Raw genomic sequence first — 15,907 nt, forward strand, 5'->3', positions numbered from 1 at the left:
TTGAAATGACCGATCGTTTCGCTAGATAAGACGTTATTCGTACGTCTGGTATCGTTTAAAGCCCTTTGAAGCTGCACTGAAACTGTCATTTGGTCCTTGAAACGTTTGTGTCCCATTGAAGTCCATTATATGGAGAAAAAGCCTGGAATGTTTTCATCAAAAACCTTAATTTCTTTTCGACTGAAGAAAGAAAGACATGGACATCTTGGATGACATGGGGGTGAGTAAATTATCAGCAAAAGTTTTTTTTAAAGTGAACTAATCCTTTAACGTTATCTTACTAGCTATTTATAACTTATAGAAAGAGTGCAACGTTATAAAGTTACATGTATTGCAAAATACATAATGATTTGAGGACCAAGTTTGTCGTCAAAGTATGGGCAGGCCATAGTCAATGTAAAGCATATTGTTGATGTTTCGTCCCTATTAGTGAATGTGCCATAACTGTTTATAATCCGCCGTCATCGGTGGTCCTGCTTACTAGCCTGTGCGTTCACGGCAGGCTCCGCTGTTGGGGAGGAGCTGTGGAGGGAGGAGCTGTGGAGGGAGGAGCTGTGGAGGGAGGAGCTGTGGGGGAGGAGCTGTGGAGGGAGGAGCTGTGGGGGAGGAGCTGTGGAGGGAGGAGCTGTGGGGGAGGAGCTGTGGAGGGAGGAGCTGTGGGGGAGGAGCTGTGGAGGGAGGAGCTGTGGGGGAGGAGCTGTGGAGGGAGGAGCTGTTGGGGAGGAGCTGTGGAGGGAGGAGCTGTGGAGGGAGGAGCTGTGGAGGGAGGAGCTGTGGGGGAGGAGCTGTGGAGGGAGGAGCTGTGGGGGAGGAGCTGTGGAGGGAGGAGCTGTGGGGGAGGAGCTGTGGAGGGAGGAGCTGTGGGGGAGGAGCTGTGCAGGGAGGAGCTTTGGGGGAGGAGCTGTGGAGGGAGGAGCTGTTGGGGAGGAGCTGTGGAGAGAGGAGCTGTGGAGGGAGGAGCTGTGGGGGAGGAGCTGTGGAGGGAGGAGCTGTGGAGGGAGGAGCTGTGGAGGGAGGAGCTGTGGGGGGAGGAGCTGTGGGGGAGGAGCTGTGGAGGGAGGAGCTGTGGAGGGAGGAGCTGTGGAGGGAGGAGCTGTGGAGGGAGGAGCTGTGGGGGAGGAGCTGTGGGGGAGGAGCTGTGGGGGAGGAGCTGTGGAGGGAGGAGCTGTGGGGGAGGAGCTGTGGGGGAGGAGCTGTGGAGGGAGGAGCTGTGGGGGAGGAGCTGTGGGGGAGGAGCTGTGGAGGGAGGACCTGTTTAGGGAGGAGCTGTGGAGGGAGGAGCTGTGGGGGGGAGGAGCTGTGGAGGGAGGAGCTAAGGGGGAGGAGCTGTGGAGGGAGGAGCTAAGGGGGAGGAGCTGTGGAGGGAGGAGCTGTGGAGGGAGGAGCTGTGGAGGGAGGAGCTAAGGGGGAGGAGCTGTGGAGGAAGGAGCTGTGGGGGAGGAGCTGTGGAGGGAGGAGCTGTGGAGGGAGGAGCTGTGGAGGGAGGAGCTAAGGGGGAGGAGCTGTGGGGGAGGAGCTGTGGGGGAGGAGCTGTGGAGGGAGGAGCTGTGGAGGGAGGAGCTGTGGGGGAGGAGCTGTGGAGGGAGGAGCTGTGAGGGAGGAGCTGTGAGGGAGGAGCTGTGAGGGAGGAGCTGTGGAGGGAGGAGCTGTGGGGGAGGAGCTGTGGGGGAGGAGCTGTGAGGGAGGAGCTGTGAGGGAGGAGCTGTGGAGGGAGGAGCTGTGAGGGAGGAGCTGTGGAGGGAGGAGCTGTGAGGGAGGAGCTGTGGAGGGAGGAGCTGTGAGGGAGGAGCTGTGGAGGGAGGAGCTGTGGAGGGAGGGCTGTAGCATAGCAGAGAGCAAGGGGGTTGGACCTGTAAGTTGTGCTTGTTCAAGTCAACATTTTCTCAAAACTCCCTACTGCAGCTTTAAGCCCCGTTCACACCGCCAGCGACACGCAGCGACACAAAGCGACATGATCCCATTCATTTCAATGGAGCGCTGGCGACTTCCAGCGACACGAGCGACATTGACCGTTGGCAACAGATTGTTGGCGTGTCAAGCAACAAAAGTTATACAATTTCAATTTTATGCAAATGAGAAGCCATTTTCGCGAGCGACAACCAATAGGAAAGAAGTCTTTCAGTGGAGCTCACGTTACCGTCTCGAGGGCAGGCAAGATAGAAGAGTTCGAGGACGATTTCACGGTTTAATATGATTTGACTGTAACCACATATATGGATATAATAAAATGATGCATGGAAAAGAAAATGTCAACATCTCAGTGAGTTTAATTCATACATTTATAGGGACAAGAAAATTGATTATTTGTCAAATTCAAATGACGTTTTAGTAATTTATGACAGTATGAGTGAGTTTAATTTGTTGATTGATCGATCGTTATTCTAGTAAATTAATTTAATCCACTGAACACTGTTGTGGTAATATAAAAACACTCCCAACAGCATATACTGTTTCTTTTGAGCCTAATTCCTAGTCAAATTAAAATTGTATAGTTGTATATATCCTTTGTGATGGTATTTTGTATAGATATGGCCAGACGTGCAGTCTACCAATAACATTAGAGCGACAGCACTTCGAACGCCCACAAGCGACTCGCAGTACAGAGCCTAGCGACATACAGCGACAAAGTCGCTGGCGGTGTGAACGGGGCTTTATGCTGCGCTCACAACAAACGCGAATAGAGAGTCAAATTCGCGTCTATCGTGTCTAGTTGGACGCTTCAACATTCTGAATCCATTTGCGCGTCAAAAGCGAAATTGACGCGCGTAAAAAGCAAAAAATTGAGGCGCGTCAGAGGTGAAATCCGCTTCTTGCGGGAGGGGCCAGTGCTAGGCGGTTCTGTTTGCAAGACGGCTAATGTTGATCGAGCATTCATCAAGAGTCAGCGCTCTGTGTTTGCTCTGGAGAGCAGAACAGCGGTGTAGGGATCATCGCCGGGTCTCGGGTCCACCAGAAAAACCCAGTTTGGAGAGTTCCACCATTTGCTCCAGGAGCTGCGCCTAGATGACGGCCGCTTTCAGCAGTAACGGTACTTCCGCCTGTCCCGCGCCCAGTTTGATGACCTGCTGTCCCGCATCAGAGCGAGGATCACCCTCACTCACCTAATCTGTCATTTATTTATGTTTTGATGATAAATGGATCCAGCCTACAAAAGGGATTAACCTGTCCTGTGATTTTTTTTTCTCACACAACACTGTCCAGACACGAACTATGTTCTTGCACTAAAATATGTTGGTTGTCTTTACATTAGAATAATAATAATAATGTTTCATATAATCTAGATAAGATATGGAATAAATAGCATTCAATACAAAATTAATGCGTCATATATTGAAATCAAGTTATGTGATAAAATATTTACTTCCCCACGTGACAGCAGCAACCAGGCTCCTGATTGGTTAACGCGGCGCGAACTGACGCCAAAGTTCAGATTTTTCAACTCGGGTGTCAGACGCGTGAATGCACCAAATAAAATCATTCGCACTCAACCGCGCCAAACGCCTCATTCGCGCTGCAGGACCTCTAGATGTGCGTAAACGATCTTTACATTGACATCACTCGCGCCAGACGCTCTATTCGCGTTTGGTGTGAACGCACCATTAAAGTGACAGGATCCTAATATTCCTGCTGCCGCCTCTATAATAACACTAATCAAACAACAAAAGAAAATTCACACGTTCTTGGCTGGATAACTTTGACTATATTTGTAATGTATATTTTATTTATTAAGTGTGCAGTGTTATTTTACATTGGATTTCAGTTTCTGCACCTGAATACCTGAAGATCTTAAAACACGGTTTATTTCAGTCGTATCTCTGTTCAGTTGTATCTATTTGTTGCGATTGCTAATTTTTTATTTGTTCTTTTTTTAATTACTGAGTGTTTACTTGTCTTTTCAGGTACCGTATAAGGCAGCATCTTAAAGGAAATAAAAGCAAAAAAACACAAACGGCTGATTTGAAATGCTCTACATAGGCAGTATATCCATATGCAAAGAGCATTGCCCACATGAAGCACATGGGAGAATCAACTCGCAATCGAGTTGTTAACACTAAACACCGACAAAGTCAATATCCACTGGGATGAACGAAAAGCAAATTCATTTTTCAACAAGAAAAAAAATTGAAACAAGCATGAAGATTTACTAAAGTCATGTCATTTGCATGGTGGAATTTAATCATTGAATCATTTATTGACCTATGCACCATTTAGAATGGATTTTTTCTTCTTTTTAAGGAAAAAAAAAGGTCTGAAAATGTTCTAAATATAAAGAATAAATAATAGATTCACCATTTGTGATGTGGCAGCAAGCTATAACGCACATACGTGTTATTTTTATGTGTTTATTAGAGGTTGAATTCATATCAAAATATGCCAAACTTCCCATGCTACTTCTGAATAGGATGTCTACTTCATAAATTGTATGAAAATTGTTGAAAATATGGTTCAGATCACTCAAACCACATATGGAAATGGAGGCGCCCTCATACGGGCAGTAATGGAGTCTGGTGTTCACCTAGTGAAATACTTTGGTACTGCGCCTAAACAAAATCTCACTGAAAGCTAATTTTTTGAGATATCAACCTAAAATTTGAAATACAACTTGTTCAGATTTTTTGATTTTGATTTTATAGCAGTTTTAGAGTCCACCATGTTTTGGAAAAATATATTTTATATAAAATATGAATGATAAAATTATTACATTGTACAGTTTCATAAACTTTTTCTGTCTCACTTTCTTAATTTATTTCACTGCTACAAAAATCTGCTAAATGTCTTCCCAATCTTACATCTATATTCCAATGCATTCTTGAATTATAACCATTTAAGTTCAGAATGTGCATTTTCATGACTATTCAAAAAAAAAGGGGGGGGTGAAACATCTGAACTATACCTTGTACTTGCACTCCAGGATCTCAGGGCCGTTGATGTCCACCTCGTAGTATTCGCAGTCCTCGTGGCTGTCGCGCTCCTTCTCGTTGTCCAGCGCGGACTGGCGCTCTTTGCTGGCCTGGAGTTTGCGCATGGCACTGATGTTCTCCGAGAGCCGGCTGACCTTCTCGTGTTGCTCCGAGAGCGCTCCGCGAGCCTGTTCCAGATGCTTCTGAGACTCCTGCAGTGTAGACAGCAGCGTCACCTTCTCACGCTCAACCTGAAACACACACACACACACACACACGCCATACGGGTCAGGAACGACAAATTACCGTCACACAATCGTAAATCTTTTTCACTCGACTGAATTTGCTGATTATTTGGAATGGGATGAATATTACATGTGTTTTATAATTGCCAGTGTTGAGGAAAGTTACTTTTAAAAGTAATGCATTACAGTATTGCATTGTAACACTATATTGCGGGCTGAGGCTCGCTTTCTCCAGGCTTTAACTCCTTAATTATTTTTTATTTGTCTGGAGCTCTGGTAATGCATTCAACAATATAGCTTATAAAATGTCTACCATTATTTTCTTTTTTTTAAAACACATTATATTCTGAGCACTTTCCGGATTGAAAGTAAAGTTGGTAACTTAGGTATTTTTGTCAGTTCACTTGCACGAATGAGAGCGCATGTCAAAGTGACAACATTTTGGAAAAGAGAGAATAGTTATTCAGTAGTTTAAAAAATGTTTAAACTTCCCCATTTAGTGGTGAAAATCCAGCTTTTAATGTTGTTTATATGTATATGTGCTGTTTTTAATATGCTTTGAGTATTTTCTCCTTAAAACTGCAGTGAACCAAAGACAGTCTCAAAAACACGGTTTGAAATCGCTGGTGTTTCTGACGTCACAAACTACCTTGTAACCAATCAGATCAACGTGTGATCGTCAACGAGTGGATCTCTGAGTGAGTGAGTGAGTGAGTGGAGGCGGGGCTCATTTGCATATTCGTATACTAAATGAGGCAAGGGTGTCGAGTTAGATTCAAGATATTTCCAAGGAAAAAACGTTTAAATATGTAATTTTGGTGATCAAAGATGATTTGCAGATTGCAGATGCAAAGATATATTACTTATTAAAAAAGGTAACAACTATTAAAGGGATATTTCACCCAAAAATGAAAATTAGCCCATGACTTACCCTGAACTCATCCTAGCTGTATATGACTTTCTTCTTTCAGACGAATACAATCAGAGTTATATTAAAAAATGTCCTGGCTCTTCAAAGCTTCATAATGGGAGTCGATGTATATATTTTTTTGGAAGTCCATCAAAGCCTGATGGGGGGGGGGTTAATAAATGCTTTCTGAAGCGATACATTTGTGTAAGTAAAGTATCCATATTTTTATCCAAAATCGACTAAAATAACTTAGCTTCCGGCAGACGGCCGTATACTTCGAATTACGCCAAAAGAGTAACACTTGAACTTGACACATGATGTAATGATGAACGGAGTAACCCAGCGCTGTGTGTGTGAACCGAGAGAGGCGTCAGAGCTTACGATATGCCTACATCTACGTCACGTGTTACTCTTGTGGCGTCGGTCGACTTGCGTACGGCCGTCAGCCGAAAGCTATATTTTAGTCGATACAGTTGTAAATATGGATATTTTTCTTACACGAACGCATCGCTTCAGAAAGCCTTTGTTCTCCCGGAGCCATGTAGAACATTTTTATCACAGATGGACTTTCATAAAAATATATCCATTAACTGCCATTATAAAGCTTGGAAGAGCCAGCACATTTTTTAATATAACTCTGATTGTATTCGTCTGAACAAAGTCATATACACCTGGGGTGAGTTCAGTGCGAGTAAATCATGGGCTAATTTTAATTTTTGGGTGAACTAACCCTTTAATGTGTACATTTATAAAGTAATGCTTTTCTTGTTACATCAAAAAAGGTAATCTGATTATGTAATGCACGTTACTTGTAATGTGCAGGTAGTCGGAGTTTAACCAATGCAAGAAAGTGGATCTCAAGGGCCAGAGTTGAAAAAGTAAAAGAGTATCCTTCATTATTCAGGCAAAGCAGAACCTCCTTCAAAAGCACATGATCTCTGAGCATTAATCACAGGACTCGCAGTGAACCTGCACTGACACGACTCAAACATGTCAGGCTATAAAGCAAAATGAAGTTCTGGCTCAGTGTTGTGGCTTGCGGTTAACGTTTAACTGTCTGTTTTGTTCATGTCAGTTACAGTGAGAATGTAATACAAAAACACCTTCAATCATTTATTCACATCATAACATGTATTATTTTCAAATACTGCACATGGTAGAATTTTTCAGTTTATGAATATTACACATTTTAATAAAAAAATCTCAATTTATATTACAGTATACAATATTCAATATTATAATTATTTTTTATTATTGATGTCTTTATAATTAATAAATTATAACTACATGGAATATAAAACCATTACAGTATTATGCAACAGTAACATATTCCTGTCCTAATATATTCAATTTCATGTGGAAGTTGCAGTTAAACTCAAATGCCATTTCTAATGAAGGACATTTTTACAGACTTTGATTTATTAAGATTGATTTAAAGAGAATTTTGGGTAAAAATATACGCCAACTAATACATATATGTGCCAGATTGTTCCTATAGTGTGTGGAGAACTGTGATGTGATGAAGACGGGACAACACACACGAACAGACTCCCTTCACAAACAACCAGAGCTTATAAAATCATTTGTAATTAAAAATGTATGCAAAAATAGAAGCAATTGTTAATATGAGAAACATAATCTCAGCTGCTCTTTCTTGGTGTCTGGGATTCATTTTGTGAATGAATAAAAATCAATAGATCATGAGGGTCTGATTACCATAATGGACAGAACCGTCTCAATGTGCAAACAATGGTCTCATGATGTTCCTACGGTTCTGGCTGAACACACAACCGTACGCATGGAGAGGACCCTTATAATATAAAATAAACATTTATATACGTTTTAAACACAAATGCTCATCTTGCACCAGCTGTGATGCGTCACACATTACGTGATCACGTTGAAAGGTCACGCGTGACGTAGGCGAGTTTAAAAGTGAATGTGCAAAGACTAAGACAAACGACATTTACAAAAAATTTATAAATGGTAAAAAAAAATTAAAAAACGATGTCGGACGATTTTGACGTTTTTCGCCCTACGTCAGACACAACGTGCAAGATGAGCATTTGAGGTATAAAGTATATAAATGTTTATTTTGTTATAAATGTCCGCTGGTTTGTCAAGATCAGACTCTTATTCCTCGGCTGGATCGTGTCGAGACTTTGAAGCTTTGAAGTGAGACGTGTGTGTGAGACGTGTGTGTGAGACATGTGTGTGAGAGACGTGTGTGTGAGACATGTGTGTGAAACGTGTGTGTGAGACGTGTGTGTGAGACGTGTGTGTGTGTGAGACGTGTGTGTGTGTGAGACGTGTGTGTGTGTGAGACGTGTGTGTGTGTGAGACGTGTGTGTGTGTGAGACGTGTGTGTGAGAGACGCGTGTGTGTGAGACGCGTGTGTGTGAGACGCGTGTGTGAGACGCGTGTGTGAGACGTGTGTGTGAGACGTGTGTGTGTGTGAGACGTGTGTGTGTGTGTGAGACGTGTGTGTGTGTGAGACGTGTGTGTGTGAGACGTGTGTGTGAGACGTGTGTGTGAGACGCGTGTGTGAGACGCGTGTGTGAGACGCGTGTGTGTGAGACGTGTGTGTGAGACGCGTGTGTGTGAGACGCGTGTGTGTGAGACGCGTGTGTGTGAGACGTGTGTGTGAGACGTGTGTGTGTGAGACGTGTGTGTGTGAGACGTGTGTGTGAGACGTGTGTATGAGACGTGTGTGTGTGAGATGACCTGCAGCAGCTGTTGCTTGAGCTTCTGGATCTCGGAGATGTTGAGCTCGTTCAGGAGGTTGTCCACGAGGCTGGAGGACGGCTGGAACCGCTCTCCATTTTTAGGCGTGGAAACGCGGTTGTCGTCGTTGGCGATCTTGTGGAAGCCGTTCTCGTAGACGTGGAGCGGCTGGTCGTTGTTGGGCTCGATGGAGGCGTCGTCGCTGAACTTCAGGCCGTCGAGGGAGATGCTCAGAGGACTGTGGTACAGCGAGTCCCCGATGCTCATGTACTGAGACAACTCCTTCCTTAAGGCGGCCTGTGTTAATACACACCAACACACATCGGCAAGTCAGAACGGCATTTTAAAATACAGTCGTCATTTGAAGTGGATCAAAAAAGCCCTAAGACAAGAACGATGATTATTCAAAATTCATGTATAACTTTGGTGAAAGGTTTTGATCCACTTTAAATGTAGATCAATTAAAGAAAGCTCAAACCCTCATGTTGTGTTCGGGTCATTTTGACCCGGAGAGGATTTTCCCGTCCCCGAAAATGCTACTGTTATAGACGGGTTTCTGTGCAACGTCATCACAGAGATGCGCACGCAACTAGTGCAGAAAGCAGCGCTCTTTACAGCATATCTGATGACACGGAGCTGTTAACTGCACTGACCGCCAGAAAGATGGATTCACAATGTAAGAAATCAATACTTAGATTAATTAAATTGATCAAAACTGACAGTGAAGTCATTTATAATGTTACAAAAGATTCTATTTCAGATAAATGCTGTTCTTTTCAACTTTCTATTCATCGAAGAATCCTGAAAAAAAGTGTACACAACTGTTTTTAACATTGATAATAATGATGAAGGATTTTATCAAATCATCATATTAGAATGATTTCTGAAGGATCATGTGACACTGAAGAGTAATGATGCTGAAAATTCAGTGTATATATTTATATATCGGGCCATATGATTGCTGGCCACTTGGACATATCTGTGATCCATTCGTGGTCTGAAATATCCGAGGACTGTTTATAAACTATATAATATTCTTTGTGTGGTTTATTAATGAGGATAAATAATTCAGAAGAATAAAACAGATTTGCATCCATTGTTTTCTCATCTGATCACTGATCTCCTCAATCCCGTCGTCACGTCTTCCATTGAGGAAGCAGAGGCTGAGGGCTCAGAGGTGGACTCGTCCATCACCCTAGCTGAGGTCACCGAGGTTGTCAGTAAACTCCTCGGTGGCAAGGCACCGGGGGTGGATGAGATCCGCCCTGAGTACCTCAAGTCTCTGGATGTTGTGGGGCTGTCTTGGCTTAAACGCCTCTGCAGCATCGCGTGGCGGTCGGGGACAGTGCCTCTGGAATGGCAGACCGGGATGGTGGTCCCTCTTTTTAAGAAGGGGGACCGGAGGGTGTGTTCCAACTACCGGGGGATCACACTTCTCAGCCTCCCTGGGAAAGTCTATCCCAGGGTACTGGAGAGGAGAATACGGCCGATAGTGGAACCTCGGATTCAGGAGGAACAGTGCGGTTTTCGTCCCAGTCGTGGAACACTGGACCAGCTCTATACTCTCTACAGGGTGCTGGAGGGTTCATGGGAGTTTGCCCAACCAATCCACATGTGCTTTGTGCATTTGGAGAAGGCATTCGACTGTGTCCCTCGCGGCGGCCTGTGGAGGGTGCTCCGGGAGTATGGGGTCCGGGGTCCTTTGCTATGGGCTGTCCGGTTTCTGTACGACCGGAGCAGGAGCTTGGCTCGCATTGCCGGCATTAAGTCAGACTTCTTCCCGGTGCATGTTGGACTCCGGCAGGGCTGCCCTTTGTCGCCGGTTCTGTTCATGACTTTTATGGACCTCCTGGACGCCTTCCCGGGAAGGTGTTCCGGGCACGTCCCACTGGGAGGAGACCCCGGGGAAGACCTAGGACACGCTGGAGGGACTATGTCTCCCGGCTGGCCTGGGAACGCCTCGCTGTCCCCCCGGAAGAGCTGGAGGAAGTGTCTGGGAAGAGGGAAGTCTGGGCATCTCTGCTTAGACTGCTGCCCCCGCGACCCGGCCCCGAATAAGCGGAAGAAGATGGATGGATGGATGTTTTCTCAGCATAAATGACATGCAGAACGGCATAATGTTAGCGGTTCTGTCCCCTGAATGCACGCGCATCCACTATTGTCTGTGTACAAGACACCCGTCGATTACAAAGGACTAAAATTTACTGACTTTACTCAGTTAAGTCGAGCCCCTTGTATCTATTTGTTACGATTGCTAATTTTTTATTTCTACTTTTTAAAAATGAATTCAAACGATACCCAACCCTAAACATAATAATAATAATAATAATAATATCAAAAAAGTGAAAATCAACTCTTGCCTTCTGCTCCCTCTCAGTCTTGATGGTTTCCAGCGCCTCTCCGAGCTGCCGCTCCGCGATCTCCTTCAGACGCACCGCATCGTCCAGCTGGCTGTTCAGAAACTGGGTCTCTTCCTCCAGACGACGCATTTCATGCTTCAGACCCTCAAACTCAACCTGCAAGATGCCATCACACACACACACACGTTTACTTAGCTATCTAAATGGGGACATACCATAGATGTAATTGTTTTAATACTTTACAAACTGTATATTTTCTATATTCTCTTACACTAACCCAACCCATCACACACACACTAACCCGCCCCCTAAACCTATCCATCACACACACACACACTCTAACCCGCCCCCTAAATCTACCCATCACACACACACACTCTAACCCGCCCCCTAAATCTACCCATCACACACACACACACTCAAACCCGCCCCCTAAATCTACCCATCACACACACACACTCTAACCCGCCCCCTAAATCTACCCATCACAAACACACACTCTAACCCGCCCCCTAAATCTACCCATCACACATACACACACTAACCCGCCTCCTAAACCTACCCATCACACACACACTAACCCGCCCCCTAAACCTATCCATCACACACACACACTCTAACCCGCCCCCTAAATCTACCCATCACACACACACACTCTAACCCGCCCCCTAAATCTACCCATCACACATACACACACTAACCCGCCTCCTAAACCTACCCATCACACACACACACACACACACACACTAACCCGCCCCCTAAACCTACCCATCACACACACACACTCTAACCCGCCACCTAAATCTACCCATCACACATACACACACTAACCCGCCTCCTAAACCTACCCATCACACACACACACACACTAACCCGCCCCCTAAACCTACCCATCACACACACACACTCTAACCCGCCACCTAAATCTACCCATCACACATACACACACTAACCCGCCTCCTAAACCTACCCATCACACACACACACACACTAACCCGCCCCCTAAACCTACCCATCACACACACACACACACACACTAACCCGCCCCCTAAACCTACCCATCACACACACACACACACACACTAACCCGCCCCCTAAACCTACCCATCACACACACACACACACACACTAACCCGCCCCCTAAACCTACCCATCACACACACACACACACACTAACCCGACCCTAAACTTACCCATCACACACACACACAAACTAACCTGCCTCCTAAACCTACCCATCACACACACACACACACTAACCCGCCCCCTAAACCTACCCATCACACACACACACACACACACACTAACCCACCTCCTAAACCTACCCATCACACACACTAACCCACCCCCAAAACCTACCCATCACACACACACACACTAACCCGCCCCCTAAACCTACCCATCACACACAGACACACACACACACACTAACCCGCCCACTAAATCTACCCATCGCGCACACACACACACACACTAACTCACCTCCTAAACCTACCCATCACACACACACACACACACACACACACACACACTAACCCGCCCCCTAAACCTACCCATCACACACACACACACACTAACCCGCCCCCTAAACCTACCCATCGTGCGCGCACACACACACACACACTCTAACCCACCTCCTAAACCTACCCATCACACACACACACACACACACACACACACACACAGACAGCTGATGTTTCTGGCGTGTGTTGAGTTCAGCGTGAGTGTTACCTGGCCCTGTTTCAGGACAGAAACATGTTTCTGGAGCGTGATGTTCTCCTCCTCGAGCTCGCTGTAGTCTTGCAGGAGACGAGCCTCTCGGATCTGAAACTCCTTGATATCGTCCCGCAGACGAGACCTCTGCAGCTCAACCATCTGACTGTTCTGGAACAGAAAAAGCGTGTGTGTGTGTGTTTGTGTGAGTAATGTGGCCTGTTCATATTTCATTAAACATTACATTTTCTTTACAACCAACAAATACTTTATTCGGTTTATATTTTTTCATCCCCATCATCAAATGTTTGTGGTCTGTAAGATTTAACGTTTTTGAAAGAAGTCTCTTCTGTTCATCAGGCTGCATTAATATAACAACGGCAACAGTAATATTATTGCAATTTAAAATACTTGTTTATATATATATATATATATATATATATATATATATATAAATTAGGGTTGTTAATATTAACCAGTTAATTTTGCGATTCATTTTTTCAGTTCAATGCATTAAAATGCATCTTTATGTTGTTTCTACATAATTTGATATTCAATGTGAAAGTTTTTCAATATAGTGTTAAAATATTTCAGCATCTTCGGTGTCACATGATCCTTCAGAAATCCTTCTAATATGCTGATTTGCTGCTCAAGAAACATGATTATTATCAATCAGTCGAGCTGCTTCAGAGATTTCATGATACATTTTATTCTTCAGATTCTTTGATGAATAGAAAGTTCAAAAGAACAGCATTTATCTGAAATAGGATCTTCTGCAACATTATAAATGTCTGTACTGTAACTTTTGATCTATTTAATGCATCCTTGATGAATAAAAGTATTAACGACAGCAAAAAGTCTTTTGAACAGTAGCGAATGTCCACTAGTAGACATGTGCCGGTATTCGGTAATGCGATAAATCGCGGTAATGAATATGCACGATATTGTTATCGCGGGGACTTCGAAATACCGTGAAAAATAATAGATCCGAATTTAGATTTTTAGAACGCGCATCAGCTTATTTTCCATCAACTGCTTAAAAAAACAATGCGTATATGCTGCGCAAAACACGTGCGCACTTTGATGTAAACAATCCCCACATCACATGTATAAGCACTGTGTGCATGCAGTGTGCACTCTAGTCTAATGTAAACAATCCTCACATGGAGAAGAAGCACGGCGGAAGGAGGAACGCTGCCGACTATTTATCCCCCGCATGGCTGCCAACTCTCACACATTCAGCAGCTTGAGACTCACGCAATTGACACTTTCACACGGTCTCGCGCCACACATCCATTTTCTCACGCAGAGAAAAATCGCGGAGCAAAGAGGACACTGACACCGACAGACTAGACAGAGCAGGTTACTTTTGATATGAAAAAAGTATCAGCTCTCAGGTTTTATAACGAAATTCAGACAATAAATACTGTTTTGGTGCTTGTAAATGACGTGACAGATCGCGCGCCTCAGTTCAAGTAAACAGATCATCTGTTACTTTTTATTAAAGATACAGTACAACCCACCGAAAGGTATACGTACTTTCGATCAATCAGTGTTTTTCAACCACGGAAAGAGGTCAATAACACTGCAGGAGAACAATTATGTCACAGAACGTTACATTTACCTCAGGAAAGCCATTTAATGTTAGTTGACTATAAGAAAATAGCTATAGAGAGGAGTATTTTGCTAAATATGTGCACTATATTACATATTTTAATATATGTTTACTTGTCATTATATAATTGTTATTATAATGAAAATTACGGCATATTACATTTTAATATTTATATTATTATTATATTTATATTGTATGCATTATATTTAATTTCTCTCTGTATGTTTACAGCATTATGTGAGATATATTTTTTTTTGAGAAAAAATTAAATGCAGGCTATCTACTGTAGCCTACCTAATATTTATCCAAATGAGTCAATATTGAATCAAGATTGAAATTAAATCCAAGAATTTAATTGAAATCATGAAATTTGTGTTAAGCAATAATACAAACAGTAGCCTCAGTAACTGTACCATGTAAACATTATAACATGTTGTCACTAAAAAATAAAATTAATGTTTTGACAATCACAATTACACATTGTGATGCAAGTTTTTTTTAGATACCCCCAATCCGTCTGTTTCTCTTGTGCAATTAAAATATCGTGATAATACCGTATACCGTGATAAAAGCTCAATCAATTAATCGCAGCATGAAAATTTGATACCGGCACATGCCTATCCACTACACCTTCATCCTTTGCCCGGTTAGCATGCGTTTATCACTCCTCCGTCTGTTCCTCTCAGTCACATGCAAACACACATTTAATATCACCTTTGGCTCATTAATCTCCTCAAGAGGACTGCGAGTGACACACCATCTGTCTTTACACTGGGAATTTATTTCTAGTAACATTATTTAGGCTATATTACTTCTTTCATTCACTTTTAACCTTATCCTTATCAACCCATCAAAAACTGAAACCTTTTTCCCCCTCTCGCTCTCCCCCCTCCCACCCCCACCATTTCATTCCCTCCCGTCACTCATCCCGGTTAACTCTGCTCGTAACCTCACGTCACCCTTTCCCTTGCTGATCATATCTCAGCCACTACACGCACCTGTCGATTCCACCTATACAACATCCGCAAAATACGCCCCACCATTTCCTTCTCTGCCACTAAACGCCTGGGTAGGGTTGCACCAGCCGTTCGTAAGTTCTTTCTTAAATTGGAACGTGAAGTCCACACTAGAGGCTTAGTAACTACTAGCTAGTTTGTAACTAACTCTGTACTATATTCCATTGCACCATTCGTTCGTAAGGTAGAACGTAGCTAGTAGGTCGTAAGCTCTCCGTTAAGTAGTGCGTAGTCGATCCAGCCGAGGAATAAGAGTCTGAACTAGACAAACCAGCGGATATTTATAACAAAATAAACATTTATATACTTTATAAACACAAATGCTGGTCTTGCACGAGCTGTGATGCGACACACATTACGTGATCAGGTTAAAAGGTCACGCGGAAGAACAGATCTAGAGTTTAGAAAGTGAACGTGCAAAGA

General features: G+C 43.7%; 1 protein-coding gene across 2 annotated transcripts in view; it reads right to left on the bottom strand.

Annotated features, from left to right (window-relative positions):
* The window catches only part of bicd2a (BICD cargo adaptor 2a), a 42,762-nt gene that overhangs the window by 14,290 nt on the left and 12,565 nt on the right, over positions 1-15,907 (bottom strand). For both annotated transcript variants that reach the window (XM_077230281.1, XM_077230280.1), the window contains exons 3-6: positions 12,872-13,024; positions 11,141-11,296; positions 8,781-9,077; positions 4,895-5,152 (exon numbers count right to left, since the gene is read on the bottom strand). In XM_077230281.1, coding sequence (XP_077086396.1) covers positions 4,895-5,152; positions 8,781-9,077; positions 11,141-11,296; positions 12,872-13,024 — 864 coding nt within the window. The remainder of the gene's footprint in view (positions 1-4,894; positions 5,153-8,780; positions 9,078-11,140; positions 11,297-12,871; positions 13,025-15,907) is intronic.

Source organism: Siphateles boraxobius, unplaced genomic scaffold (assembly GCF_051911475.1).
Source record: "Siphateles boraxobius isolate OS27281-9 unplaced genomic scaffold, OSU_SipBor_1 141, whole genome shotgun sequence".
Lineage (NCBI taxonomy): Eukaryota > Metazoa > Chordata > Actinopteri > Cypriniformes > Leuciscidae > Siphateles > Siphateles boraxobius.